The sequence below is a fragment of the Podarcis tiliguerta genome, assembly GCF_965153285.1.
Source record: "Podarcis tiliguerta genome assembly, chromosome: 16".
In the NCBI taxonomy this organism is placed as follows: Eukaryota; Metazoa; Chordata; class Lepidosauria; order Squamata; family Lacertidae; genus Podarcis; species Podarcis tiliguerta.
Genome location: NC_139549.1, coordinates 15,404,294 through 15,431,648, shown reverse-complemented (window position 1 = coordinate 15,431,648; position 27,355 = coordinate 15,404,294). Strand labels below are relative to the sequence as shown.

Genomic DNA, 27,355 nt, shown 5'->3' with positions numbered 1-27,355 from the left:
GGGCTTTAGGAATCGGGGTTATAAAATACAGGATCCGGGCTCTAGAACCTCTTACATAGGATGCTCAGTGATACCGCAACACCTCAAGAAGAAGAAGAAGAGTTTGGATTTGATATCCCGCTTTATCACTACCCTAAGGAGTCTCAAAGCGGCTAACATTCTCCTTTCCCTTCATCCCCCACAACAAACACTCTGTGAGGTGAGTGGGGCTGAGAGACTTCAGAGAAGTGTGACTGGCCCAAGGTCACCCAGCAGCTGCATGTGGAGGAGCGGGGAAGCAAACCTGGTTCACCAGATTACGAGTCCACCGCTCTTAACCACTATACCAAGGACTGCCTCTCACCAAATAAAAAGTCCTGGACCCTGAGATCGTCCTCAGAAGCCCTTCTTTGTGTGCTTCCTCCATGTGAGGTCCAGAGGGTGGCAACACATGAATGGCAGTTGGCTACGTTCAGTGGCTTGTTTGTTTGTTTGTTTGATTGATTTGAGAGGCTCAAAATCAAAAGCAGGTGACAATCTCAAGAGGGTTGCAGATGGCAAGGACGTTCTGGGTGCTGCCCTTTCTCACCTGAGCCACCATGACGAAGCGAGTGATGACCTGGGCTCGCTGCTGGGCGGTGGGCTTGCTGAGCACCATGAGCTGCACCCACTGGGAGACGCTGTTGAAGAGGGTGATGAAGCGCTCCAGGATGGGGTTGTCCACCGTGCAGCCATGCATGACGAAACTGTGGTAGTCTTGGAACTGGGGGGGGGGGGGGAGAGGGGAAAGCAGATCAGTTGAGGCCGAGGGAGGCCAGCCATTTGAATGGTGCCCAGATAGGGCCCAGAAAACAGCACATCTGTTTTAAAAACACCAACACGAACCCAGTGAGGCAACTAAGATTTTGTACCTGAGCATGCATATTTCCTCCTCCCTCCCCAATCCATTTTCCTTTCATGTCGTGTCTATATATATATATATATATATATATATATATATATATGGACTCTCTTGTTTATACTGATTTCAAAGCCGCCCTAATGGGGTTGTATTTTATTAACAGCACAATAAAAAATATTTTCATTTAAATAATAAACACACAGTGATGCCTGGAATGTTGGCACTTAGAGGATAAGGCTCTCAGTGGCTACTAGCCCTAATGGCCGTGTTCCGCCTCCACTCCTGGAGGCAGGAAGCTTCTGCTGAGAGTTGCTGCTGTTGACTCTCAGCTCCTTCTCCAGGGCATTTGGTTGGCCATTCTGAAAAAAGGGGCTGGTCCTGCTCCCAGGGTGTTATGGGTGTGGGGTAAGGACACTCCTGGCTCTATGGAAATGCCAAGCCTGGTTTCAGAGACCTGGATGGTTGTTCCAGGGAAAGGGAGGTGGGGTGAGAAGCAGAACACAGCCAGGAGGCCGTGGTGGTCACCAGCCTCAATGGCAATAAAAGAAGATGAGACAGATTCATGGAGGAGAGGGTTACTGAAGGCCACTTGCCAGAGCAGCTATGCGCTGCCTCCACAGTCAGAGGCAGCAATGCTTGCGGTTGCCAGTTGCCGAAAACCACACAAGGAGAAAGGGCCCTTGCCATTACCATTCTAAGTGGTGTTTGTGGTGAGTTCCGGCACCTTTTTTTCTAGAAAAATAGCACTGGGTTTAGGTTGTTTTAAGAGTGCTCATATTGTGTTTGGTGATGTTTGTGTACCACTTTCTCTCCTAAAAAGCAGGGCATACATCAGTTAAATACAGTGGTACCTCGGGTTGCGAACGGGATCCATTCCGGAGGCCCGTTCGCAACATGAGCAAAACGCAACCCGCGTCTGCGCGTTTGCAGGTCGCGATTCGCCGCTTCTGCGCATGCGCGTGACATCATTTTGCGCATCTGCGCATCCACGAGCGGCGAAACCTGGAAGTAACTCTTTCCGGTACTTCTGGGTCGCCTCGGGACGCAACCAGAAAACGCGCAACCTGAAGCAAATGTAACATGAGGTATGACTGTACCCGTGGCCCCACCCAGCAACACCCACACGCGGAGGGTGGGGCGGGAAGGGACTCAGCCACTGCCACCTTCATGGATCTTACCAGGATCTTGCTGAAGGAGTGGTACTCCAGGTGGGTGAGGTGTTCAGCCAGCTCCCCCGACTCCAAGTGGTCGAAGAGAAGGGACGTCTTGCGCTTCTTCTGGGCCACCGGCTGGCGCTGTGTGACTTGCCTCTTCCACTTGTAGGTGGGGCTGGAAGGGGGACGCAAGAGTTCAGCCTCTACCTGGGATGTGCAAAAGCAGAGGTGGGGACCAGCTGGCTCCTAAAGGGTACTAAGGACCCGCCTGCCAGCTTGGCCCCAAATCCCTGGCGCTCGGGGAACTGCATGCCGCTGCCAAGTTTTTCAGATCTCAGCCTTAAAGTCCCACCATGAGGCCAGTCCTGCAGCTTGCAGAAAGTTTGCATACAGCAGAGCTAAATGCAAGGTGAGGTTTTCCTCAGCTTCTATGAATTCCATTCCAAACCCCACAGAGGGAGCCACCACCAAGGAGGCCCTGCACTTGCTCCCAACTTGCTGAGCTCAGGGTTCTGGGGCAGAACTCGGTGGATGCCGCACACCAGGAATGCAAGGCTCACAGCCTGAGGTTCGCACACCGGAATCAGATGCAACCTGCCAGAACTTAACCCAGGGAGGACAGGGGGCGGGGACTGTTGTGGGAGGGCCCCACGCTGTTTACCTACACGCTCTCTATGTCAATTAGGCTGCTGTGACGTTGGTTCCCTTCCCGGCCCAGAAGCTCCTTCAGTTCCTTGATCTGCTCAGCCAGCTCTGGGTTTAGGTCAAATTCCGCTGGGAATGCAGAGATCCAGTATCTGCCGGAACAAGGAGTGACATGGTCAGTGGCAAAGTGAGAAGGGGGCGGCAGATTGTCTCCAAGCAAGGAGGGCAGAAGATTTGCAGCCACCTCTCCACCACCCTGCCCCACACCCAGGCAGCCCCCAAAGTCCTGAAGTACCGCAGCGTCACATGATTTTCACTGTGAACACCTTGCTTTGGGATGGGCCCAGAGTGGCTAGGGAAACGCAGCCAGATGGGCAGGGTATAAATATATTATTATTATTATTATTATTATTATTATTATTATTATTCCCACAGAACATCCATCCCGTGGAACCACACCAGTATTGATAGGTTTTATTCATAAGGGAATGGAAAAGAAGAAGTAAATTTCAAAGTAAGTTTGCTGGTGAGTGCACTGTTTGGGTGCAATGTCATTTGCAGTGTGAATGGTTATTTTCTCAGTTACACTTCAACTGTGAGGAACTTTCAAAACAGGAAGTCTCCGGCCTGACGTCTAAACTAAGAATCCCACCTGCCCTTCCTGCCGGGTCCCAGGCCCACCAACGGCTTCCTAAACTGAAAAACTGTTACTTCCCCCCACTCCCCAAACTGTCCAGACCATCCCCTCATTTTCTCTCCATAGCAGCCTTCCCACAAACCACTCCACCCTCCCTGCTCCAGCACTTACCGGACCAAGTGGCAAGTCTTGACTTGCAGGGAGCTGTTTTCTGACCCGCGAGACTCCTGGTAAGTTCAGGGCAGAGTTAAGGAGCAAAAGGGAAAGAGGGAGGAACTGTGTGCATGTTGTGGGGTATTTGGGGGGTGGTCTGGGGGTGTTTTAAACTGCAAACTATCCAATAGGTAAAGTAGAGCAAATTTTTTGTGATGCAGTTGCATCCAAGCTATTAAAATTATGATCACACACACAAAAAAAATCACTTCCTACATGAAACTTGTACTTCATGTGAGGTTTCAGCCTTCATGCATGGAACTCGGTTTTGTCAGCAACCAGGCCCCAGGCTCTATTAAAACGAGGTCTCCCATCCCGCCACTGTTGTGGTTTATAAGTGTGAAGAAGAAAGCACAAAAAATAATACGAAGAAAAGGATCCAAGACATAAAGAGAACAACTATGCACAAAAAGAAGAAAAGCTGGTGCAACAAGGGCCTGGCAATGGGTAACTCTGGAGAGATTTGGGTAAGGCTATTAAGGGTGCCGGGAATTGTAGTTCTATGAGAGGAAAACTACAATTCCCAGAATTCTTCGCTGGGAATCTAAAGGCGCTTTAGATGTATGGTATGTACACAGTCCCAGCTCCACTGCAGAGAGCGCAACTAACTACTTTCTTCATCCTTGGGAGGATAGGAGCCAAAAGGCAGGTGCCCACTCATCCCACATTACCCTTGTCCCCTTCACCACCCAGCTGGAAGACATGGTGGAAAATAACAGCCTGGCTGTTATTTTCCAAGGAGCAGATATTGGCAGCTTCCAGAGAGGAGGCGCCAAACGCTCATAAATTATTCCTCTTCCACTGTGAGCTGCAAATGGAAGTGACTCTCCAAGCTTCAGGGGGCCGGTCACTTTTTCTGGGTGGTCATCATCCCACAATGATGCATCCACAACAGGGCAGTGGGAAGAGAGGGAGGAAAGGTCCAGTATTCTCAAGCTGCCTGGGGTTTTTTGGGCGGTGGGGATTCTGAGTGAACCATATGTCTTAAGTCATTTGCTACCCCTGCACTAAGTGTCTTCTGGACATTATGGAACTGCAGCACCCATCACCCCCCAGGAAGCAGGACTATGCTGCCTGGAGCAGATGGGAGATGCAGTTCAAAGCACCTGACGAGCACCAGGACGGGGAAACCTAGCGCAAGACATTTGCAGAAGGAAATGATGCTGCTGGCTGGGTGTGGGGATTGTGCCCGGCGGGCTAAGGAAGGATATATCTGAAGCAACTTGGCGGCCAGCTCTGAGGAAGGGATGTACCAGGGGTGCATCATGAGGAACATGCGGACCAGCTGGGGGTCTCGAACTTTGCCCTCATCGTCTGGAAAAAAGAAAAAGAAATGCAAGTCAGAGCAAGTCCCTCCTGGGAATTTAACAACAACAACAACATCCTTCATTGGAGGTTTTTAAGCAGTGGTTGGATGGGGATTCTTTAGCTGTGACTGCTGCCTTGCGGGGGGTTGGACTGGATGACCTTGGGGGGTCCCTTCCAACTCTACAATTCTACAATTCTGTGATTTCCCACTCTGCCTCTTGCTCCACAGGGCCCACAGCCACAAAGCCTGCCCACCCCTACTCTTCCCCCCCCCCTCCATCACAGCCTGCACACTGTCAGGATGGCCAACATGGCGACCTCCAAATCTTTCGGACTTCCAACTCCCAGCAGCCCCAAACAGTATGGTCAGCGTTGATGGGAGTTGTAGTCCAAAGTGTAAGAACTGAGGAGGAGGCTGCTGGAGCTGGGCATTGGCTCATCTAGTCCAGTTTCCTCGTCTCAGAGTGGCCAACCAGGCCCCCATCCCACCCCCCCACCCCCGTGGGAAACCCACAAGCAGGGGCACAACAACCACTGGGAAAGGCAATGCCTTTTGGGTACTTTGTGGGATGTTCCTCTGTCAAATGAGGTTTGCTGCCCCGCCGTCGCCCCCCCCCCCACTGCCGCTTTAAGGTTTCATGAGAAAAGTGAAAAGGCCTTTGCCTAAATATATATTCCCCTGCTCAATTTGAAAGCTTTTGAAAGCTTTTACTGCTGTCTCCCCCACCCCAAAGTAATTTTGTTAATGTGATGGCCTTTTTAGGAGTGTTTTTATCTTTTGTTGGTGATGCCTGCTGCCTTGGGTCCCTTTTGGAACAAAGGCAGCTTCTAATAATGTTTACAGTCCTAGATAAACACACACCCTTCAGTTCAGACCACTCAGGAGCTCAGAAGTGGGATCAAAGACCATCCAAAGAGCCCCGGAGCAGGAGCAGCAACAACAGCTGCATCAGGTCAAAGGAGGTCGTCTGGTCCAGCATCCTCTTTCCCAGGAAGTGGGGAGGACATGATGAGCACAGTTGCCCTTTCCTGCTCATCCTCTTCTGAGGCTCTGGTGCCGGAGGGCTTGTATAGCACTATCACATCTTACGCGCATATAACTTGAGCGATTCCAACCACACGCGTTGAGGGCTGGCTGGTTAAAACTACACAAAATAAATGAATGCACAGCAGAGAGCTTCAAAGCTCTTTTCTGCACCAGGTTTTCCCAGAGTGGAAAGTGCTTTTCATTTTCCAATACAATTTTTACCGAATTTCCAAATTTTTACAAACTAACTTCCAATCCAATAGTTCCATCGTTTCATGCATTGACTTCCCACCCCCACCCTCCACAGTGTTTTTACTCAAACTCCTTTATATTGTATTCTCAAATTCTCTTCTATTACCAAAACCCCTGTAATATTTTATCTTTTTTCTTCTGCCGCTCCTATCTTGTACCCTGCCCGCAATTTCATTTGTTTGCAGTGCTTGTCCAAATAGGCCAAAAAAGGGCCTCCGCTCTTCTATAAAAAGCGTGTCATTTTGATCTCTTAATATTGCTGCCAGCTTTGCCATTTATGCATAGGCCGTAACTTTTAAAAGCCATTCCTCTTTTTTCAACTCTGCCCTGCTTACCTGGCAAGGTCCACTCAGCACAGGGGCTCTGGGATACCCTCACGAGATCTCACGGGGCCATCTGAGTTCCCGCGAGATCTCACGGGGCCATCCCCATACAGTGGTACCTCAGGTTACATACGCTTCAGGTTACAGACTCCAATGACCCAGATATATTACCTCGGGTTAAGAACTTTGCTTCAGGATGAGAACAGAAATCGTGCTCCAGCGGCGCAGCAGCAGCAGCAGGAGGCCCCATTAGCTAAAGTGGTGCTTCAGGTTAAGAACAGTTTCAGGTTAAGAACAGACCTCCAGAATGAATTAAGTACTTAACCCGAGGTACCACTGTACTTCCAGAGTCAGCACACCAATGCAATGCAGGACAGGAACAGGTGCTTTAGCCAGTGGCGTAGCGTGGGGGGTGCAGGGGGGGCCGGCCGCACCGGGCGCAACATCTGGGGGTTAGGGTTAGGGGGTGCAAATTACTTGCCTTGCCCCGGGTGCTGACAACCCACGCTACGCCACTGGCTTTAGCATCGCCAGGCCAAGAAATCCACTGCCCCACCTGCTGAGACCTCAGTCATTTCTCCCTTCCCTGCCTCTCCTGCTCCTCCTCACCAAAGGCCTCGATGCAACCCTGCAGAAGCTCGTCCACTGTGCAGCCCTTTTCCAGGTCCAGAGTCTCAGACATTGCGGCTCCCGGATCCCCTTCGCTCACGAAAGACGCCACACGGCCACCAGCGGGTCGCTATCCCCAGGGAGCAGGGCAGAAACCTGAAAAGAGAGAAGGAAAGAGGTTTCAGACATCTCTGAGGTTACAAAGGAGCGTGTGCTCTCCTTCCCTCGGGGCTCGGCCTAGGGGAAGTGGGTGCAGGAGCCCAGAGGGGGGTTTCCCCCAGATTAATAGCATGCCAGGGACGCAGGTGGCGCTGTGGGTTAAAGCACAGAGCCTTAGGACTTGCCGATCAGAAGGTTGGCGGTTCGAATCCCTGCGACGGGGTGAGCTCCTGTTGCTCGGTCCCTGCTCCTGCCAACCTAGCAGTTTGAAAGCACGTCAAAGTGCAAGTAGATAAATAGGGACCGCTCTGGCGGGAAGGTAAACGGCGTTTCCGTGCGCTGCTCTAGTTCGCCAGAAGCGGCTTAGTCATGCTGGCCACATGATGCGGAAGCTGTACGCCGGCTGTCTCGGCCAATAAAGCAAGATGAGCACCGCAACCCCAGAGTAGGTCACGACTGGACCTAGTGGTCAGGGGTCCCTTTACCTTTACCTAATAGCATGCCGGGTTACTGGGTCACTATTAGCACATCAGCCAAACGGCTTGAGATCAGCTTGCCTGATGAGCAGCCTGCCCAAGGCTTACAACAAGCCGCAAGGAAGAAGCGGAGGCCCTGCTCCCAGATCTGACATAAAGACCCAGCCGACTGGCAGATATGATAGGCAGGGCCTTTCTAGTTCTGGCCCCTGTACGTAGAACCTTCTCCCCCAAGAAGTGCTAGGCTAGGTTTTGAACAAACCCTTAAAATGTTACTTTCTTCCAACTGCATTCTATTAAAAGGTGGCGTTTTAAACTGCCTTCGTCTCCAGCTCTTTCAGGGTCTGTTAGTTTTTGTAACCGAATTGCTTTATTTGTATTTTAATTTTCGTTTTATGGTTTCCGTTCTCCTTTACCACCTGCTTTGAGTACACTTTGCCCTGAAACGTGGGATCTCCCTACTTTCAGATTGACCAATGAATCAATAAAATGGCAGGCCAGCCGGTGTGATAAGAAGCGTAAGGGTGCAAAAAGAGGCACGCGGTCACCATCGTGGTTCGGTTGTGGGAATGTCAGCCAGCTGGGAATGGCACTTTCTGCCTTCGCTCTGGGATGCCAACATTTCCTTAGCTCCCAACCTACATTGTGTCTCCTAGTCATGGCATCTCTCTTTCTTTCTCCCAACCACCCAAATGCCGTGAGGACAGTCTTACTAGATCAGGCCGTGCCCACCTACCCCAGCATACTGCCTCCAACAGCGGAAAGCCTATTGCTCCAGAAAGCTCTGCAAGTTGGGCCCTGAAGGCAACACGGACCCTCCCCCCAAAGCATTCAAAACAGCCTCCTGAGGACTAGCTGCTTTGGGGACACACACACACACACCCAGGAAGTGCTCAGCGTCATCTCAGAACAGCAATGGGGGAAAGGAAGCAGCCTTTGAGGGCAGGCGAGAGGATGGAGAAAGCCGCTGGGTTGAGTCTCTTCCACCCACAGAAGATGTCAGAATCATACTCCACGACTTTTAAGTGGGGGCTGCTCTTGCCGGGGCAGATTATATAATAATTGTTTCTTTGAAGAAGGGAACTGGGCGACTTGTCATTTGCTGCATCCTCAGCCTTAACGATACACTGAACTCAAATGCTATCTCCGGCATGTTGCAGCGGCTGGCTGCTGAGCTTCCCCAGCCTCGGGGTACATATTTGGTTCTGCAACAGGGGTGGGGAACTGAGGCGGGGGCTGGGCTCCAGCTTTTGTGGTACTAGAACTCCTGTCACCCTATGTTGGCTTCTGGGCAAGGCTAGCTTAACAATTAAGCAAAATAAGCATGTGCTTAAAGTGGGCACGACGGAGAGTTTCCATTGCCAGACTTGCTACAGACCATATGGTGCAGCTGAACAAAAATAAACATTATTTCTACAAATATAGAAAAATAAACATTATTTTCCATCTTACGGTAGGTTTCATTTCATTTTGAAAAATGAAATTTCATTTGATGGTTTATTCTTGTTTAAAATTTGAATCAGATATACATGGGGGCACCAAAATCTTTTAGGGGCTTCGGACAGCGTTTCCCAAACTTGGGTCTCCAGTTGTTTTTGGACTACAATTCCCATCATCCCTGACCACTGGTTCTGCTAGCTAGGGATGATGGGAGTTGTAGTCCAGAAACAGCTGGAGACCCAAGTTTGGGAAACCCTGACTTAGGGCCTCTAAGGGTCTTAAAATCTGGCCCTGACGATGGGAGTTGGAGCCTGGAAGCATCCGGAAGACGGCAGGTTTCCAATCCTTGTTCTAGGGAGGATCTCCTCTTGACAGGCCACAAGCAATAAATTTGGGATTTAAACATTCCCCCTATGATGCCCTTCTTATTGCACATTTGTGCTCACAATGCTATCAGGGCAGTCACAGACCATCCCACTTTTGACACTTTGGGATGTGGGTGGCACTGTGGTCTAAACCACTGAGCCTCTTGGGCTTGCCGATCAGAAGGTCGGCGGTTCAAATCCCCACAACGGGGGAGCTCCCGTTGCTCTGCCCCAGCTCCTGCCAACCTAGCAGTCTGAAAGCACACCAGCGCAAGTAGATAAATAGGTACCGCTGCGGCGGGAAGATAAACAGTGTTTCTGTGCACTCTGGTTTCCGTCACAGTGTCCCATTGCATCAGAAGCGGTTTAGTCATGCTGGTCACATGACCCAGAAAGTACCGCAATCCCACAGTTGCCTTTGACTAGACTTAACTGTCCAGGGGTCCCTTACCCTTTTTTTACTTTTTACTTCTTACACCTGCAAAGGTTTTGGGGTGGTCGCACTGCCTCACTTCCAGGTGGTGCACACCCCAAACCTTCCTGCTGAAAGACCGTAACTTTTTACAACACAAACTGTTCTGCTTTATTTTTGTCCTACTTGTGTTGTGCTACACACACACATCTCCAACTCCAAGAGCAAAGAAAAAGATCCAGCACTCCTGGCTCCCAGCAGGGCCTCTCTGCCTCCTTTGGACATCTGAACCCAAGCCAAGCAATCTTCAGTCCCCTGGAGAAATGTTGGACCACAATCCCCTCTTGCTGCCGCCTCTCTATTCAGGAGGAAACAGGGCGATGCACAGCTGGGGTGGGGAATTCATTTCCTCAGCCCTCCTCTTTCTCTTGCTGCTGCAAATGGGCAGGAGCAGAAAATGACGGGGTCTCCTTGGGGGACGATGGTGCAAAGTCACTACTGCCCCCCTCCCCAAGCAGATTCTCTCGCCTGTCCATCCTGCCACCCTCCTCCTCGTCGTCGTCCCAAGCAAGGGAAAGAAGCAAGGAATGTTGGAAAGGCACACTGGGCTCCAGAGCTTCTGCCAAGGGATGACTCAGGGCTGGCAGCTGATTTTAGACAGGCCCCTCCGCTGCCTGGGAATTCCAACTGGCCTCTCTCAGCGGCTCTTGTCCCTGGAAACGCCAGGACTAAACAGAGAGTCTGCAGCTCATGGCTGCCCAGAGAAAAGAGCTCAATTGTAGGCTGCGAAACTTAAGAACCTAAAAAGAGCCTGATGGATTGGGCCAACGGCCTATCTAACCCAGCCTCCTGTTTTCACAGTGGACCACCAGATGCCTGTAGGGAGCCCGCAAGCACCAGACCACTCTCCCGCCCTGTGTTTTGCAGCAACTGGCAAACAGAAGCATCGCTGCCTCCAACTGCAGAGGGAGTGCATAGCCACTGACAGCCTGTCCCTCCATGAACCTGCCCGGTCCTCTTTTAAAGCCAAGTTGGTGCCCATCACTGCCTCTGGTGGCAGGGAGTTCCATTGTCTAAGAAGCTTCACTTGCCGCAGGCAACAGACCGTCACACCAACACATCCAAACACAACGCACTCATCCCTCTCAATGTGGTGTGGTGGTCAGAGTGTCCGGCTCAGGGCCCGGGAGACCAGGGTTCAAGGCCTCACTCGGCCATGAAATTCACGGGGTGATCTTGGGCCAATCGCTGTCTCCTACCCTAACCTATCTCGCAGGGCTGATTATAGAGGATAAAATGGAGAGAGGGAGAACCATGTCTTGAGTTCCTTAAAGGAAAATAAGGAGATGTGGGAATGTAATGAATAGATAAACATGGTTAATACAAGAAAAAATGAGACTTTTAAGTGTTTAAAACAGAGCCTGGATAGCTCAGCTGGTTAGAGTGTGGTGCTGATAACTAATGCCAAGGTTGCGGGGAGCTGACACAGCTGTACACACACACACCCCAAGACAAGAACTAGGAAACTTCCCTCGCCGTCTTAGCTCAGTTCTGTATCTATACGGACTGGCACAGTGGCGTAGCGTGGGTTGTCAGCACCCGGGGCAAGGCAAATAATTTGCGCCCCCTAACCCGTGGATTTGCGCCCCCTAACCCCCAGATGTTGCGCCCGGTGCGGCCGGCCCCCCCTGCACCCCCCTACGCTACGCCACTGGACTGGCAGCAGCTTAGACAAGGAGTCTCTCCCAGCCCTGCCTGAAGATGTCGGGACCTGAACCCGGGACCTTCCACACGCAGAACAGGTGCTCAGCCACTGAGCTACAGCCTGACTTTGGCTGTATTCTGAAAACACATGCTGCTCCCTTTCTCTCGCTAATCTATTGAGCTGTACCACTAAGGCCTTAGGAACACAGAAAGTTGCCCTATACTGAATCAGACCCCCCCCCACACACACACACACTATCCGTCTAGCTCAGTATGGTCCACACTGGCTGGCAGGAGCTCTCCAAGGTTTCAGGCAGATGCCTGCAGATGCCAGCAGAGACTGAACTCTGGCTGCAGGGATTTGTTGTTTTGAGTACCAGAACTGAAGTGTGCTCACACAAAATGTGCTCTCATTTCCACAAGTGATCTTCATTTCGGCAGGATAATTGAGGGCGGCATCGTTTTACTGTTGTTGCTTTGTTTAAACCACTGGGAGTCAGAAATACTTGCAAATCACAGAGAGCAGGCAATAGATCCAATAGATCTTTCTCCTTCTGACAACCCCTGGTGTAGAGTGTTTGGAAAGGGTGGAAGCCTGTTTAGCCTGGGTAAAGGAAATCTTTGGGGTGGGCGAGGGGACGCACAGAAGCCCCCTACAAATCCCAAAAGGGCTTTCCAGAAGGGCTTTCCTCATCCTCACCATGCGGAAGAGGGGGCTCCCAACAAAATATTTTTTTAAAAAAACAGTAAAACATCACCCATTAAAAACTTCCCTTAAGAGGGCTGCCTTCTAAAAGTCAAACAGTTGTTTATCTGTTTGACATCTGACGGGAGGATGTTCCACAGGGTGGGTGCCACTGCCAAGAAGGCCCTCTAGATTTCTGTTGAATGTTAGGGGACACTTCTCAGTGGAAAAAAGCAGTTCGGCAGTGGAACTAACAACCTTGGCGCAGAGAGAGGGACGGAAGGCGAGCTCTCCCACCCTGAGGATTTCAAGCTGCGTCTGCACAACCACCTGTCAGGAATGCTCAGACTCTGGATTACCTCCATGGACCAGCCAGAGGGCTGGCCTGGATGGCCTTGAAGACCCCCGTCTCCAAACTCTCTGCTTGCACGATGCTGTGAAACCCAGGTTCGAATCCCCACGCAGCCATGTCCCTCTCTGGGCTAGTCATTCTCTTTCGGCCCAGCCTACCCCGCAGGGTTGTTGTGCGTGGGGAAGAGGCCCCCAGGCCTGTGAGCTGGAAGGTGTTCAAGCAGAGAGGCGGGCAAGCATCTGCTGCTCCTTCCCCCAGCAGGGAGTTCTTCAGCGCAGCGCCCAGAATCCCGGCGTGGAGTAAGGAATGTCTTTATGTCGTAGAAGGAGATTATTATTAATCTTTTGAGACAGGCCTTTGTGCTCGGAAATGGTGGGTTGGCGTTTTTTGCTGGCGGAGTTATTTTTAGGCAAGTTTTGCTCAAAAGCCAGGCAGGAGCGCCAGGAGCTGAGAGATGGCAGGCCAGGTCGGTTGGCTACAGGAGAGGCGCCGCTTCAAGAGAGGCACAGCCCTTCAGACCCCACATCTCAGGGTCTCCCGTCCCCTCCTGATTCCTGCAAACTGATTTCATTTTCTCTTCCCATCCCGCACTCCCCCCCCCCATCCATTCACCGCACCTCCAACGCAATGCATACCCAAAGGCCTCCTTGCAAAATTGCATGTTGCAAAATGCCATTTCCCAACAGCCGCCCTCGAGAGCAGGGTAAATATATTGACAGCAGATTGTCTGAGTGGCACAAACATTTATCAACACGCGCAGCTGCTGCTGTTGCTGATTTTGCACACACACAAAAGGCGAATGGGGAGAGATAGACAGCGCAAGCCCCGGTGCTGCAGAGGGGGCGCGTACAAAGGCAACCTCCTCCCCCCCCCCCCGCGCGCGCGCTTTACAATCCAAAGCCTCCGCGCAGGGCGAGGGTGGGAGGTGGGGGTGAAATGCAAGTTTGCCCTCTGCACACAACCTGCGCATCACCTCCCACAGGGCTCCTGCCACCGCAAACCCGCACACACAAAGACACACACACACGCTGCCGAGACGCACAGGCGAGGCGCCACCGTTTCGCTGCTGCTTTGCATGCACGGCGGGCGCCCACGGCAGGTGCAGCCCCGCTGCCACGCAAGGGCCACACACCAGGCGACACCCCCCCCCCCAAATCGTGATGCACCGAGGGGCCACGGCGCCCATCCCCAAGCCCCGCTGAGCCCAAAGCACTGGTGGCTCCACATGTCCGGTCTTCTGCCCTCCCCATGGAAGGCTGAAGCGGGCTGCGACAGCCGCCTTGCAAGAGCAGGGGAAACGCTGCGCGGTGTCGGGGGGGGGGGCGTGCGGGGAGCGCAAAGCTGCACTTTGCACGGCCCTCAAATCGAGAAAGGCACCCAGGCGGCGGAATGGGCGCTGCAAGGCAGGTGATCTCCCTCTTTCATTTGGGCAACGGGATGGGAGGAGGCGACCCCAAACCTCTTCCCTCCCACCCCCTACTTCCATGCGGCAAGAGGGTCAGAGAGGCTTAACTTCTTTCTAAACCTGCCTACCTGGACACCGCCCCTTCTGGGAAGCGCAGGTGCTGCGGATGGGCTGCCAAGGGAAAGGCACTCTGCACGCAGGCAGAGGCACTCTCTCCGCCTGGGCAGGTGCCTCCTCGGGGCTCTCGCGTCCCACCCTTCCCAAGAATAGCGCTGGGGCAAAAGCAATGCCTTCCCCCGCCACCTTCCCAGGAGGCGCGCACTCGGTACATGCCCAGAGGTGCTCTCGCCGCGGGGCTGCAACGAAGGGTGCGCGCTGACCTCTAGCAGAACGGCCCGGGGAACGAATCCCTCGGCGGGAGCGACTCTCGCGCTCTCCCGGCCAGGCTGGCGGCGGCGGCGGCGGCACTCACCGTGGCTTCGGGGCGGCTCCAGCCCGCTGGCGCTGCGCTCCGACGGCCGCTCGGTCCGGCTGCGGCGGCGCTGCCTTTGCCTTTGCCTCGGCGTACGCAAAACGCAGCCGCGTCTCGCCACCGGAGGGAGGGCGGGGACGGAAGGAGGGAGGGAGGGGAGAGCGAGGCAGCGGGGAGAGGACCAGCCCAGCGCCCTCCCGCCTCGGACGCCCCCTCGCCCCGCTTGCCTCTCCCACCGAGAGCGCACGGAGGAAGGAGTCAGGTCTGCTCCGACAGAGACGGAGGAAAAGGGGGCTGGAGCGAGGAAGAGGACCCCCCGCAAGCTCCGCGCGCGCCCCCGCCCGGTGGTCGTCGTGACTTCTTGGACCCCCAATCTGCTTCTCACCTGCCCGGCTCAAGTCTGAAAGGCGGCAGGCCTTCGTCCCAGGTTGCCTCTGAGAATGAGCAGAGTATCTTTCCTCTTCGGGATGGCCCGCCTGAGAGAAGGTGAGGGAGCCGTCCTCTTTCAGCGCCAGAACTTTCCCCCCAGCCCTCAATCCAACAACGCACCGAGAGAAATCGGAAAGAACAGGGTGTCCCAGAGCACGTGCAGAGTGTGTTTCCCGAAACACACAGAGGCAAAGTAAGTAAAAGTGCCCCAGTGTTTCCGAATCAGTGAAAGGAAAAATGACAGAAGCATGTGTAGAGAACAGCTCTCAGAACATCGGAGAGCAAATAAGAGGACGCCTCAGAGCATGTGCAGAGTGCGCCCCCCCAAAGAACAGAGGGCATGAGCAGAGTCTTCTTTATAGGAGAGTGTATGTGAGAGAGGGGAGGGAGGGGCGCCGTCAGAGCTGATCCGGACTGATGGGTTAACTCCTGTAGTTCTGCAAAGAAGCGAGATTTGCTCAAAGCTTCGTTTTTTTAAAAAAATAAATTATTCTGCTTCTGCTGCAGAGCAGCATATAAAAGTAGCACACTGAAAAAGCAAAACAATTTCATTAACAATGCAATTATTAATTGGGGAGGGGGTAGCTTTCCCCTTCCCACCAGACACTAAGTCGTGCCCCCACCCAATTTACACAGGATAACTCCCCCCCCCTCCCCGGATTCTGCTCTATTTCAATATGTGGGGAATAAATTAAGAACCTTCCCACTGGGGGTGGGGGGGAGACTGTATTGAGGAGGGGGTTGTGTCATGGATGAAGTGTGTGCTTGTGTGCGTGTAGGCACTCCCCAGAAAGTGCTGCCACTACTGGGGTGCATTTTGGGGTGTCACGGAGGCAGGGGGGGGTGCAAAGAGGAGGCCTGAAGCGCCACTGCAGCCCTCCAGGGGTCCAGAGATTGCCTGCATTTTGGCAGCGCAGCATCCCCCGGTTGCCATAGCAACTGGCTCTGCAGGGCTCTGATTGAAGAGGGCTGGAGGGCCTGGCACTACTCGACTCCCCCTCCCCAGTCCACCTCCCCCCCCCAACCAGGTTGAGTGCACATGAGAAGCTGACTCAAGGAGGCATTGGCCTTTGTTTCCGCCTTGCCATATCCTAATGAGCAGTCAGCCCTCTGCACATGCCAGGAGGCACCCTTTCATTTCTTACAATAGACGCAGGCAGATTTTCTCAGAGGCATGCGCTCATCTCCCTGCACAAAGCTTGGCCCCTGACCATGAGCAACTGGTGCTCCCTCTGAGATGAAGAAGCAACAGAATGCCTCTGAGCACATACAGAGTTCCTTCCCCACACATCTTCAAAAAAGGGGCTTTTGAGAACGAGGTTGTGGCTTCGAACAGGTTCAAATCCAAGAGCCTTTCCTCTTGAGATATTAAGCATCGCTGCTGACCAGATCTGGTTTTAGCTTTATCTGTGCACAGCTCACCCACCCCCACCCCCCTACCCCCAAACATGAGCTGATGCTGGCCCTGGAAGCATTTAAAGAGTTATAGCCATTTTAATTTGTCTCCGTCTGTTTTATTGCCATTTTAATCTTCTGCATGTTTAAATCACGGCTGTAAAAATTTTAGCGATAATTTTATTGTTTTATCACTTTTATAAAACTACTTTGCATTTTTTCCTACAATCAAGCAGTATATAAATTTTATGAAATAAATAAAAGAAATAACAGAGGGCTGGTGTTTCACCCCTCGGCTGTAAACCATTCCATGTTCTTGCCTGAGAGGCTTTGGGAAGCGGGGGTGGGGGGTGGGGGGCGTAAGAGGCATGGCTTTTGGACTATCCTGAGAGGAGGTCCTCCTCTCCCACCTCCTGCCCAGCCAGGCTGAACGCAACCCATAGAATCAGGTCTGTAAAGTTGAAAGGGACCCCCAGTGTCATCTAGTCCAACCCCCTGTGGGGCAAGAATGACAGCTTAAGCATCCCTGACAGATGGCTGCCCAACCTGTGCTGCTGGAAGTGGTCCCTGCAGCTGAGCCTTTATGCCAGGAGCTTTCCCAGGTGGGAGTTTCCCACTGCAGCTGCCCTCCGCACATGGCTTAGGATGCCACATGGAGCACAGCAGAACTCGCTTCCAAATTCCAAGTAAGCCCGGTCAGAATCACGACTGTAAAACTCACGAGAAGCTAAGAACATGGGTAGGCAAACTAAGGCCTGGGGACCAGATCCAGCCCAATCGCCTTCTATTATTTATTTTTTTAGAAAGTTTATTTACAACATAATATAACCCCCCCACCTCCCCAATACAGAAATCCACCCTCATTAAACGTGAACATAGCATACAATAAGCATAACATACAACAATACAAACAACCAAATAAAAGACTTCCTTTATCCTGTATCTGGCCTCCTTATTTACTTCTTATAAGCTGTCTACTTTATGAATGATTATTAAGATTTTTCTAATTATAACTTAAATATCCGCAAAGTCTCCTGCAGATATTAATCAAAACAAGTAATAATAATAATAATAATAATAATTTATTATTTGTACCCCACCCATCTGGCTGGGTTTCCCCAGCCACTCTGGGCGGCTTCCAACAAAGATGAAAAATACACTAAAATGTCACATATTAAAAACTTCCCTGAACAGGGCTGCCTTCAGATGTCTTCTGAATGTCAGGTAGTTGTTTATCGCTTTGACATCTGATGGGAGGGCGTTCCACAGGGCGGGTGCCACTACCGAGAAGGCCCTCTGCCTGGTTCCCTGTAACTTGGCCTCTCGCAGTGAGGGAACCGCCAGAAGGCCCTCGGAGCTGGACCTCAGGTATGTATTTTAGGGCACTGTTTTGTGAAGTATTCTCTGCATTTCCCCCGTGCTTTTTGAAACTCTTGTCTAGTGTGATCTCTAATTGCCTCCCCCCAAAAAAACAATAAAGTCTGGCCCCACACAAGATCTGAGGGACAGTAGACCGGCCCCCTGCTGAAAAAGTTTGCTGACCCCTGGCCTAAGAAGCACCTGCAGGCAGTGGCATAGCGTGGGGGTTGCAGGGGGGGCCGGCCGCACCGGGTGCAACATCTGGGGGTTAGGGTTAGGGGGCGCAAATCCACGGGTTAGGGGGCGCAAATTACTTGCCTTGCCCCGGGTGCTGACAACCCACGCTACGCCACTGCCTGCAGTGTCAGGCTAACCTGTTCTCACAATGGCCAGCCTAAGGAAAACCCAGAAGCAGGATTCAAGCCCAAGAGCCCTTTCCCCACCTGTGGTTTCCAGTAACTGATATTTCCTGCCTCCAACTGTGGACACAGAACAGAGCCAACATGGTCAGTAGGCACTGATAGTCTTCTCTTCCAGGGGTTTGTCCCATCCTCTTTTCAAGCCGTGCAGATTGGTAGCCACCCCTGTGGCAGTGAGTTCCATAGTTTAACTATGAGCTGTGTCAATAAGAAACTTCCTTTTATGTGTCCTGTATCTTCCAAATCTCGCAGGGGAAACCTTCAGGGGGTCAGAGGTCAGGCCCACCCGGCTCACCCACCCAGGTCTCGGCAATACAGGCCAAGGCAACTCCTTCATTCCCTTTCAGTTCCAACACCTACAGCACCCTCTTTCAAGGATCAGGCAGCCTAAGGTCTCCCCACCCACAGGACAGCAGAGTGAAGACACAGTGGAAAAACAACAGCCAGGTGCTTCTCTTTCAATCACTGTTTTTCCAACCTGAGCTTTTGGGGAAGCCCAGAGTGGGAAGAACTGAGAGTTCTGGGCCAATTCATAGAGGGCCTAAGCTCCAGAACCCAGCACCGAGGCTAAAACCTGGAATACGCCTAGGACAGTATGAAAGAAAACACCTTTGAGCATGTACAGACTGCTCCTTTCCTCGCCCTCTTGAGACGTATCTTGGGTCCCACCCAACTGAGATTCAGCAGGCAGACCGAAAGACCCAAGCGGTTTCCTTTGGGTCTGATGGTGACTTTTAGCTGCGTTTTCATACTCGGCCATGAAGCTCTCACCTTGGGTGTCACCCAGATTTGTAGGGCACAGATCATCCTCTAGAACAAAATAGCTTACTAGGGAAATGCTTTTTGAGGCACAAGTCGCCTTTTGGGGCACTTCAGGGTCAATTTTTTATGGTAGCCCAAATCTCAGTTGTATGGGTGTATGCATATATCTCAATTTTAACTCATGAGCTATGGCTGCAATCTGCTCCAATTGAATATTTTATCTTTATGAACGCTGTTTTTATTGTGTTATGTTGTGTGAGCTGGTCTTTGACCATAAGAAATTATCTATCTATCTACCTTGGGTGCCATTCACCGCCTCTCGACCTAACCGACCTCACAGGGTTGCTGTGGGGATTAAATGAGGAGTGGGGGGAAACTATGTGAGTCACCTTGAGCTCCTTGGAGGCAACAGTGCGATGTAAATGCAAAAACGACGAATGCATTAAAAAAAAAAAAAACAAGGCTGATGTTTTGATTCATTATGATTGCTGGTTCTCAATTGTTTAATGAATTGCGACGGTGGTTGGACAGACCTTAGTTGATTCCTTTTGCTGCCTTGGGAGGATTTCACCCTTAAAGGTGGCTTTACATGTTTTTAATAACACAAAGTGAAGAGCAGGAGTTACAGGTTGTGGATCAGAACACTCAGATTGGCCAGGAAAAGGAGAGCTAATACATGAGGTTGCAGACCCTCCAAGTGTCCCTGTTTCCCAGGAATGGTGCCAGATTTACAGAAGTCATCCCAGTTTCTGATTTGATCCTGGAATGTCCTGCTTTTCCTTAAAAGGTAAAGGGACCCCTGACCGTTAGGTCCAGTCACGGACGACTCTGAGGTTGCGGCGCTCATCTCGCTTTATTGGCCGAGGGAGCCGGCGTACAGCTTCCGGGTCATGTGGCCAGCATGACTAAGCCACTTCTGGCGAACCAGACCAGCGCACGGAAACGCCATTTACCTTCCCGCTGGAGCGGTACCTATTTATCTACTTGCACTTTGATGTGCTTTCGAACTGCTAGGTTGGCAGGAGCAGGGACCGAGCAATGGGAGCTCACTCCGTCGCAGGGATTCGAACCACCGACCTTCTGATCGGCAAGCCCTAGGCTCTGTGCTTTAACCCACAGCGTCACCCACGTCCCTAAGGCTTTTCCTTAGGACGTTCCTATTTTCATTGGAGAAATGTTGGAGGGTATGGAGTTATGCGACCCCCCCAAGCCAAAAAGATAGGTAACTATACAACCTTTAGAATACATCTGAAGGCTGGGAAGGGGTTTTTTGTTTGTTTAATGTTTTATTATGTTTTTAATCTATGTTGGAAGCCACTCAGAGTGGCTGCAGCAACCGAGTTTGATGGGTGGGGTATAAATAAAATTTTTTTTTATTATTATTATTATTATTATTATTATTATTATTATTATCATCATGGAATAGGATGTCCCTGTTTTCATAGGAGAAAAGTTGGAGGGAATGAGGTCGTGACCATGGGGCAGGCCTCACCCCCCAGCTGCCTCCTCACCCACAGAAAAAGGACTTGAATAGGCACTCTCCTTTTCTGATGGGTTCAGTTCAAATATCCTTTCTCATCACCTTCCCTGGGAAGGATATGGAAGAACAGCATCACGCCATCCCTGTGGCCTCGTCTGTCGCAGCTCTAAAGCTGCCAGGTGCCAACTTTGCTCTGGGAGTTACACCTGGGTCCCCCTGAAGCAAGGAGCCACAGGTGCACCTGGCTGCAGAGTTGCCCACACTCTCTCCTCAGAGAGGGTGCTATTTTAAAGCAGCGTCCGGGAATAAAGAGGGAGTTTCAGGCTGGCGGTACTGGCAAAGCCCAGCGCATGATGCATTTCTTTATTTAAAGCGATTTTCTCCTGCTCGTCAGCTCCGGAGGCTCAGCTTACATACAATCAAGTAAAAACAAAAACAAGGCAGTCCATCCCATCAGCCTTAAAAACTCAAGACACAAAAGGAAAAAGGCATGGGGAGGGCAGAGGAAAAACAAGCTCCAACTGCTGAATGTGGCAACGGAGGAAGAAGATGCGGTGTCCTCTAGAAGTTTTCGACTACAGCTCCCATTATCCATGCCTATGGCCACACTGGCTATGGCTGATGGGAGTTGGAGTCTTGACTAGGCCTGCTCCCTGTTGGCTGGAGGTCACGTCAGGGCAAGTTGACGTTTCTGAAAACAGCAGGAGGTGGTGATGGGAAAGACTCTCCCTGCTGGATATTCTGAAGAGCTGCTGCCAGCCTGTGCTGACCAGCTGTAGCTCAGTAGCAGAGCATCTACTTTGCAAGCGGAAATGCCTCGGTTCAGCTCAAAGGCTGGCTCCAGCGTCAGTCCTGAAACTTGCCTGTGTCTCCCTAGAGCTCCAGTGAGCTTTCCCTTAAGAGTCAGCTGCTTCTGTTGGTGCAGGAAGAGCAAAGGTGGAAACAAGCAAGCACACAACCAAAAACCCCACAGCCATTCCTGCTTTCTACAGACAATGCCATTATTGGTACTATTTTTATGCCCTTGAGATTTTAGGGTGAAAGGCAGTCTACAAATTTAATAAATAAAATAATAATAATTTCCCACTGAATTCTCCAGGAAGGCCCAAGACCCCAAAGAACCACTGCCAGTCAGTGTAGACAGTCCTGATTTGGTAGAATAAGGCAGCTTCCTAGAATCATGTTGTTGTTTAGTCGTTTAGTCGTGTCTGACTCTTTGTGACCCCATGGACCAGAGCACGGCAGGCACTCCTGTCTTCCACTGCCTCCCGCAGTTTGGTCAAACTCATGCTGATAGCTTCGAGAACACTGTCCAACCATCTCGCCTAGAATCATGGAATTGTAGAATTGGAAGGGAACCCAGGGGTCATCTAGCCCAACCCCCTGCAGTGCAGGAATCTCAGGTAAAGCATCCTTGACAGATGGACGTCCAACCTCTGCTTAAAAACCTGTGGTGCCCTCCAGATGCTGGACTACAACTCCCATCAGCCACAGCACCTTGTGGCCCTGCTGGTTGGGGCTGCTGGGAGTTGTAGTTCAAAATGCCTGGAGGGAAAGCTGGAAGCTCCAGCCAGAGGTAGCAGGAGGATACGTGATTTGAGGGGGGACGTCTGCATAGTGGACGGTGTGCAGGTATGTGCCCAGCTCCCGGCCCTGTGATGGCACAGCTCAGTGTGTGGCACAGCAGCCGCCCGACCGCGCAGCCAATTATGTCCTGCGGCTCCCCTGCCAGCTGCGGATCCAATTATGGGCCTTGCAGCGCCAGCCTGACCCAGAGGATGAGCCCTGGAGGGGGTCCCAGCCCACTGCTCTCCTGAAGGAGGAGGCGGGGAAGCTGGGATCAGAGGAAATCTGCCCTCCAGGCAGGGCTTCAAAGCTCAGAAGAGCCCGCCCCCATCCTCCCACTTGCCAGCCCACGCCTGCTCAAACCCATGCTTAGGAATATACTGTATGCCAAATCAGGCCATTGGTCCATCTAGTTCAGTATTGCCTGCGCTGACCGGCAGCAGCTCTCTATGGTTTCATCCCAGTCCTAACTGGAGATGCTGGGGATTGAACCTGGGACCTTCTGCTTGCAAGGCAGGTGCTCTGCCACTGAGCTACCTCCCTCCCTCCCAGGCTTCACTGATGCCAGCACTTACATCCCTGGATTTGTGTTGGTTTTTTTCTTAATGAAACTGGGACTCAGGCTCTGGCACACTAGGAGGAATAATAAGCAGAGAGAGCCTTGGGAGCAGCTGAAGAATGCTTTCCCTTCAACACAGAACACAAACCCGTTTTGAACATCGGTCCTGCAAGGAGTAACGTGCACTCTGATCATGCACAGAGTGCCTCTCTCTCCCCACCGGGCAATCACCTCCCATGCCCACATCCTAGGATGAAGCTCACCCTGTTTTAGAAATGTCACCGTTTTCCTGCCCTCCATCCCATATTTGTGCTGTGCTTCTCCAGCAGAGAGGACACACACAAACAAACGATTTTGCTCAGCCAAGAGGGCAGAACGCAGAGGACCCATGGGGAACGAGGAATGCCTGTTCTTGGCAATGCTCAAGATCAGTTCTTCCTGCCCCCCCCCCCCCCGTGTACTCAAGGGTTCGCAATACAGTACTAGCACTGTTTTTATCAGGAAAGCGCTGCTCAAGATTAAGTTGCAAACACGAAACTCCGAACCTCAAATATTCTAAGATGATCTAGTGTAATTACTTTTCTTACTAGGAATAGTTTTTGGAATTGTTTCTGGGAAACAAGCTGAAATTTGGAGAAAATGTCTGTGTGAAAATAGCACCCCAAGACTCCACATTCTTTCTTCTGCCGATCTGCATTTATTTGAAGCATTTTAACCTTGCTGCTCAGAAGGGGGAAAATGCTTGAGTGCCGGGCACCTCTCAGACATCTATAGGAAGACAGTCCCTGCCTTCAGACAGGCAACACACAAAAGGAAAAAAGATCAGGAGGGAGAAGGAATTGAGCAAACTCACTTGCTTATTTCATTGTTCTGTTGTGTTTTTGTATATTCTGTTGGAAGCAGCCCAGAGTGGCTGGGGCAACACAGCCAGATGGGCAAGGTACAATCAATCTATATCTATCTATCATCTATCTATCTATATATTATATTATATTATATTATATTATATTATATTATATTATATTATATTATATTATATTATATTATATTATATTATTATTTTATTTTATATATTATATTATATTATATTATATTATATTATATTATATTATATTATATTATATTATATTATATTATATTATATTATATTATATTATATTATATTATATTATATTATATTATATTATATTATTGAACTGGCAACAGTTCAGTAAGAGAAGTTGCTCAAAAGTCTCTCAGCAGAGCCAATGGAGAAACTTGCACAGTTCTGCAGACAGAGTACCTCGTTTGTTTTCCTGGCTCTCCCAGCAACCCCACAAGGTAAAACTCTGCAACTCTTAAGAGAAGTGAGAAGAAAGTTGTGGCAAAGGTGGCTTTTAAGTCATCCCTCCCGGGTTCCCTTCTCTTGACCAAATGAGGAGCTCCTCCTTGGACTCCAAACACTATAAGGGCACACCAGGACTGATTCAAAGCTCATCACCCTCCTGCAAGAAAACATACAGAGAAACACCCCAGGTCTGCTAAAGAACACAAGCAGGTGTGGCTGTGGGGCAGGGACTATTTTTAGGGATGACTCTCTGGGTGTGAAGGAGCAGCTGTTGAGGCTGACTGGAAGGGCTGGTGGGGAGGAGAGTGGCACATTCTCAATTCCCTGCCTGACGCCTTAGGGACCATCACTGACCCCTGGGGACCAAGGAAGGGATTTGCTCAAGGTCATGGGGGAAATGGGATCTTTAGCAAAGAACGGATCTAGTATTTAGGATGGAGGCTCAGACTGGCTCTCACCCGCCCCTGCTTTTTGCCATTAAGATTTTTCTTGAAGTTTTTTCATGATACAATAGGATGCAGAAAATTGATGTAAATAAAAACAGCTACAAACAAGCAAAATAAATAGAGCATGGAGCCCTATCTTAAATGTCGTTCTGAACCCTTGCCACCCCCACAAATGGTAGGAGCTCCTTCCAGCTGTCACCTGGGATCTTCCCCCAGCCTCTCACCCTGGGAGACCAACCCCACGGAGGGTCCCTCCATCAATCATCTACCTCCCCCATGAATGTGCAATCTCTGGACCCTAAGAGAGGCCCCCAGCAGAGGACACCAAAGAAGGAAGAAAAGGAAAAGAAGAAGAGATGAAAAAAGGAAGCAAGAGAAGGGGTGGGGAGAAAGAAGCAAAACCACCTGCCCCCCATATATATATAATTGGAGAAATGTTTAAACCAGAACAAAGAAAAAGAGAAGGTTTTCCGCAGAGCAGAAAGAGGAGGAAAGCCTGAATGGCAAAGATCTAGTATTCACAATCTATTATAAAAGGGGGGAAAGGAAAAGGACATTCTCCATCAAGGGGTAGAACGGGAAGGATAAAATTAAACATTGTACTGACTCAAATCTGCTGTAAGGTTTGACTGCAACATCTTACTGGGTTAGCACCTGCCACTTTTTATCACTTGTTGATTCCAGCACGTGCAGAAATATGCGTCATGGATTGCGCAGCAAAAAGTGTTCTGACTGTCCAATGTCACCTCAACAGAGAATGCTGCTATGCTCTCGCACACACCCTGGACTGAACAGTGAGAAAGGTCCAGGGGTGGTTTCCTTTGGTTTTGTAATATTTGCATTTATTTATATATGTGTAGGCTGAACACTCCAACAGGCACCTGAAGGTCCAGTGTTTCCACATCCAGTTTCTGGAGAATATCTTCCCACCAGCCAGCACCCTAAGGTGCTCACAGATCACCCACTCTGGATGTGTGTGTGTGTGTCTTTCTCAAACTGCAGCTTGTCATTTGTTTCCTTCACACATAGCAGCTTCCCCAGTTTGACCTCTCTCTGTGTGTGTGACACCTTTTGACCTTGCTCAAGCTCCCAGGCTGGCCCTAGTGGCTTCTCTTCGTTTCCTATCCAAAGAGAGCCAGGGCACCCCCTGCTCGCCAACATCTGCACATGACATCTACAAACTGGACAGCTTGGAGCCAAAGAAAATGATGTTCTCATGTGACTCTGGCCCAGAGAGTCCGCAGCAGCAGCCACAACGGAGACTCTTCTGGCGCTGGAACAACTTTGGAGATAGATGGACGCAGAAACTTTTGCGGATTAGAGTCCAACCAAGTGTTCATCTCAGCTGGGCAGGTGCATATGGGGTTTTGTAAACTGTGGGACCAAACAGCAGATCTGCTCTGTGATCTTTCTATCGAAGCTCAGATGTCTACAAGGTCAGCGCAGCCATTCACCACTGTCTTCGCTGTTGATGTCACAAAACTTCCTCCTTTTGCCCATTTTATGTCTCCCCGGTTTTGATCCAAGACCAAAATGAATTGGATCAAATTTGCTGATCCGTTCTAACTCCCCAGTTCCCCACAGAAACTTCCCTGTCAAAGGCGTTTTCTTGACAATCGGGGAGTGGCTGAGGTCAGCAGCAACCAGGGAGTTATGCTGCCATTTTAATTTTTTTATTTTATTCAGGTCTCATGTAGACAGCGGAAGGGGCACCATGGGCAAGCAATAGCCCTAGATCATGTGAGAGGATGAACAGGTGAACATGACCCCCTAGTCAGTTGGTTAGAGCGTAGTGCTGATAACAATAAGGTTGCAGGTTGTATGGAACAGCTGCATATTCCTGCATTGCAGGGGATTGAACTAGGTGATCCTCAGAGTCCCTTAAGGTAAAGGTAAAGGTACCCCTGCCCGTACGGGCCAGTCTTGACAGACTCTAGGGTTGTGCGCCCATCTCACTCAAAGAGGCCAAGGGCCAGCGCTGTCCAAAGACACTTCCGGGTCACGTGGCCAGCGTGACATCGCTGCTCTGGCGAGCCAGAGCCGCACACGGAAATGCCGTTTACCTTCCCGCTAGTAAGCGGTCCCTATTTATCTACTTGCACCCGAGAGTGCTTTTGAACTGCTAGGTTGGCAGGCGCTGGGACCGAACAGCGGGAGCGCACCCCGCCGCGGGGATTCGAACCGCCGACCTTTCGATCGGCAAGCCCTAGGCGCTGAGGCTTTTACCCACAGCGCCACCCGCGTCCCTCAGAGTCCCTTACAACTCTGCAATTCTATAATTTTCATAGTGGCCAACCAGTTGCCCCAATGAGCACAACACAGCACTCTCCCCTCCTGCTGTTTCCAGGAACTAAGAACCATTTACTGCCTCCAACTATGGAGAGTGAGCGCAGTCATCAAGGGTAGTAGCTGCAAAACTACTGCTTTGAGTAAGAGGGCTTTTGGGTTGTCAGGTATGAGAATGGAAGAACGCTGTAGATATGGGGGAGGCAGGATTAGGAACACAAAACACAGCACCCACCCCCAATGGACGGACACATACATCCTTTCCCAGTTGCAGGACAGATCTGTCTGATTCTCTGGGGATAGGCAAACCCTCAGGGCTTCCTTTAATAATTCCCCTCTCCCCCCACCCCACTCATTTTCAGATCAACCCTGAATCTTCAGAGTTTAACCCATGGGTAGGCAAACTAAGGCCCGGGGGCTGGATCCGGCCCAATCGCCCTCTAAATCCGGCCCGCGGACGGTCTGGGAATCAGCGTGTTTTTACATGAGTAGAATGTGCCCTTTTATTTAAAATGCATCTCTGGGTTATTTGTGGGGCATAGAAATTTGTTCGTGTGTTTTTCCCCCAAAAATATAGTCCAGCCCCCCACAAGGTCTGAGGGACCCTGGACTGTCCCCCTGCTGAAAAAGTTTGCTGACCCCTGGTCTAATCCCACCTTGCTTAGAGTGATCCTGATGGTTCTGCATCTTAAAATAATAAAAGATACAACAGTGGGGATCCGTCCCACTCCACATTACACCCTGCTCAGAGGAAGACGCTCCAGGAATGCACAAGTATCCGCCCCCCCCCCAAAATACATTCCTGCAGC

General features: G+C 50.9%; 1 protein-coding gene across 1 annotated transcript in view; it reads right to left on the bottom strand.

The window, feature by feature from the left end:
* Positions 1–14,891, bottom strand: part of RASGRP2 (RAS guanyl releasing protein 2) — a 42,673-nt gene extending 27,782 nt beyond the window's left edge. Inside the window, exons 1-7 of the mRNA XM_083417071.1 lie at positions 14,519–14,891; positions 7,049–7,204; positions 4,741–4,843; positions 3,488–3,550; positions 2,700–2,831; positions 2,059–2,209; positions 569–742 (exon numbers count right to left, since the gene is read on the bottom strand). Coding sequence (XP_083273197.1) covers positions 569–742; positions 2,059–2,209; positions 2,700–2,831; positions 3,488–3,550; positions 4,741–4,843; positions 7,049–7,121 — 696 coding nt within the window. The 5' untranslated portion in view covers positions 7,122–7,204; positions 14,519–14,891. The remainder of the gene's footprint in view (positions 1–568; positions 743–2,058; positions 2,210–2,699; positions 2,832–3,487; positions 3,551–4,740; positions 4,844–7,048; positions 7,205–14,518) is intronic.
* Between the last annotated feature and the right edge of the window lie 12,464 nt (positions 14,892–27,355).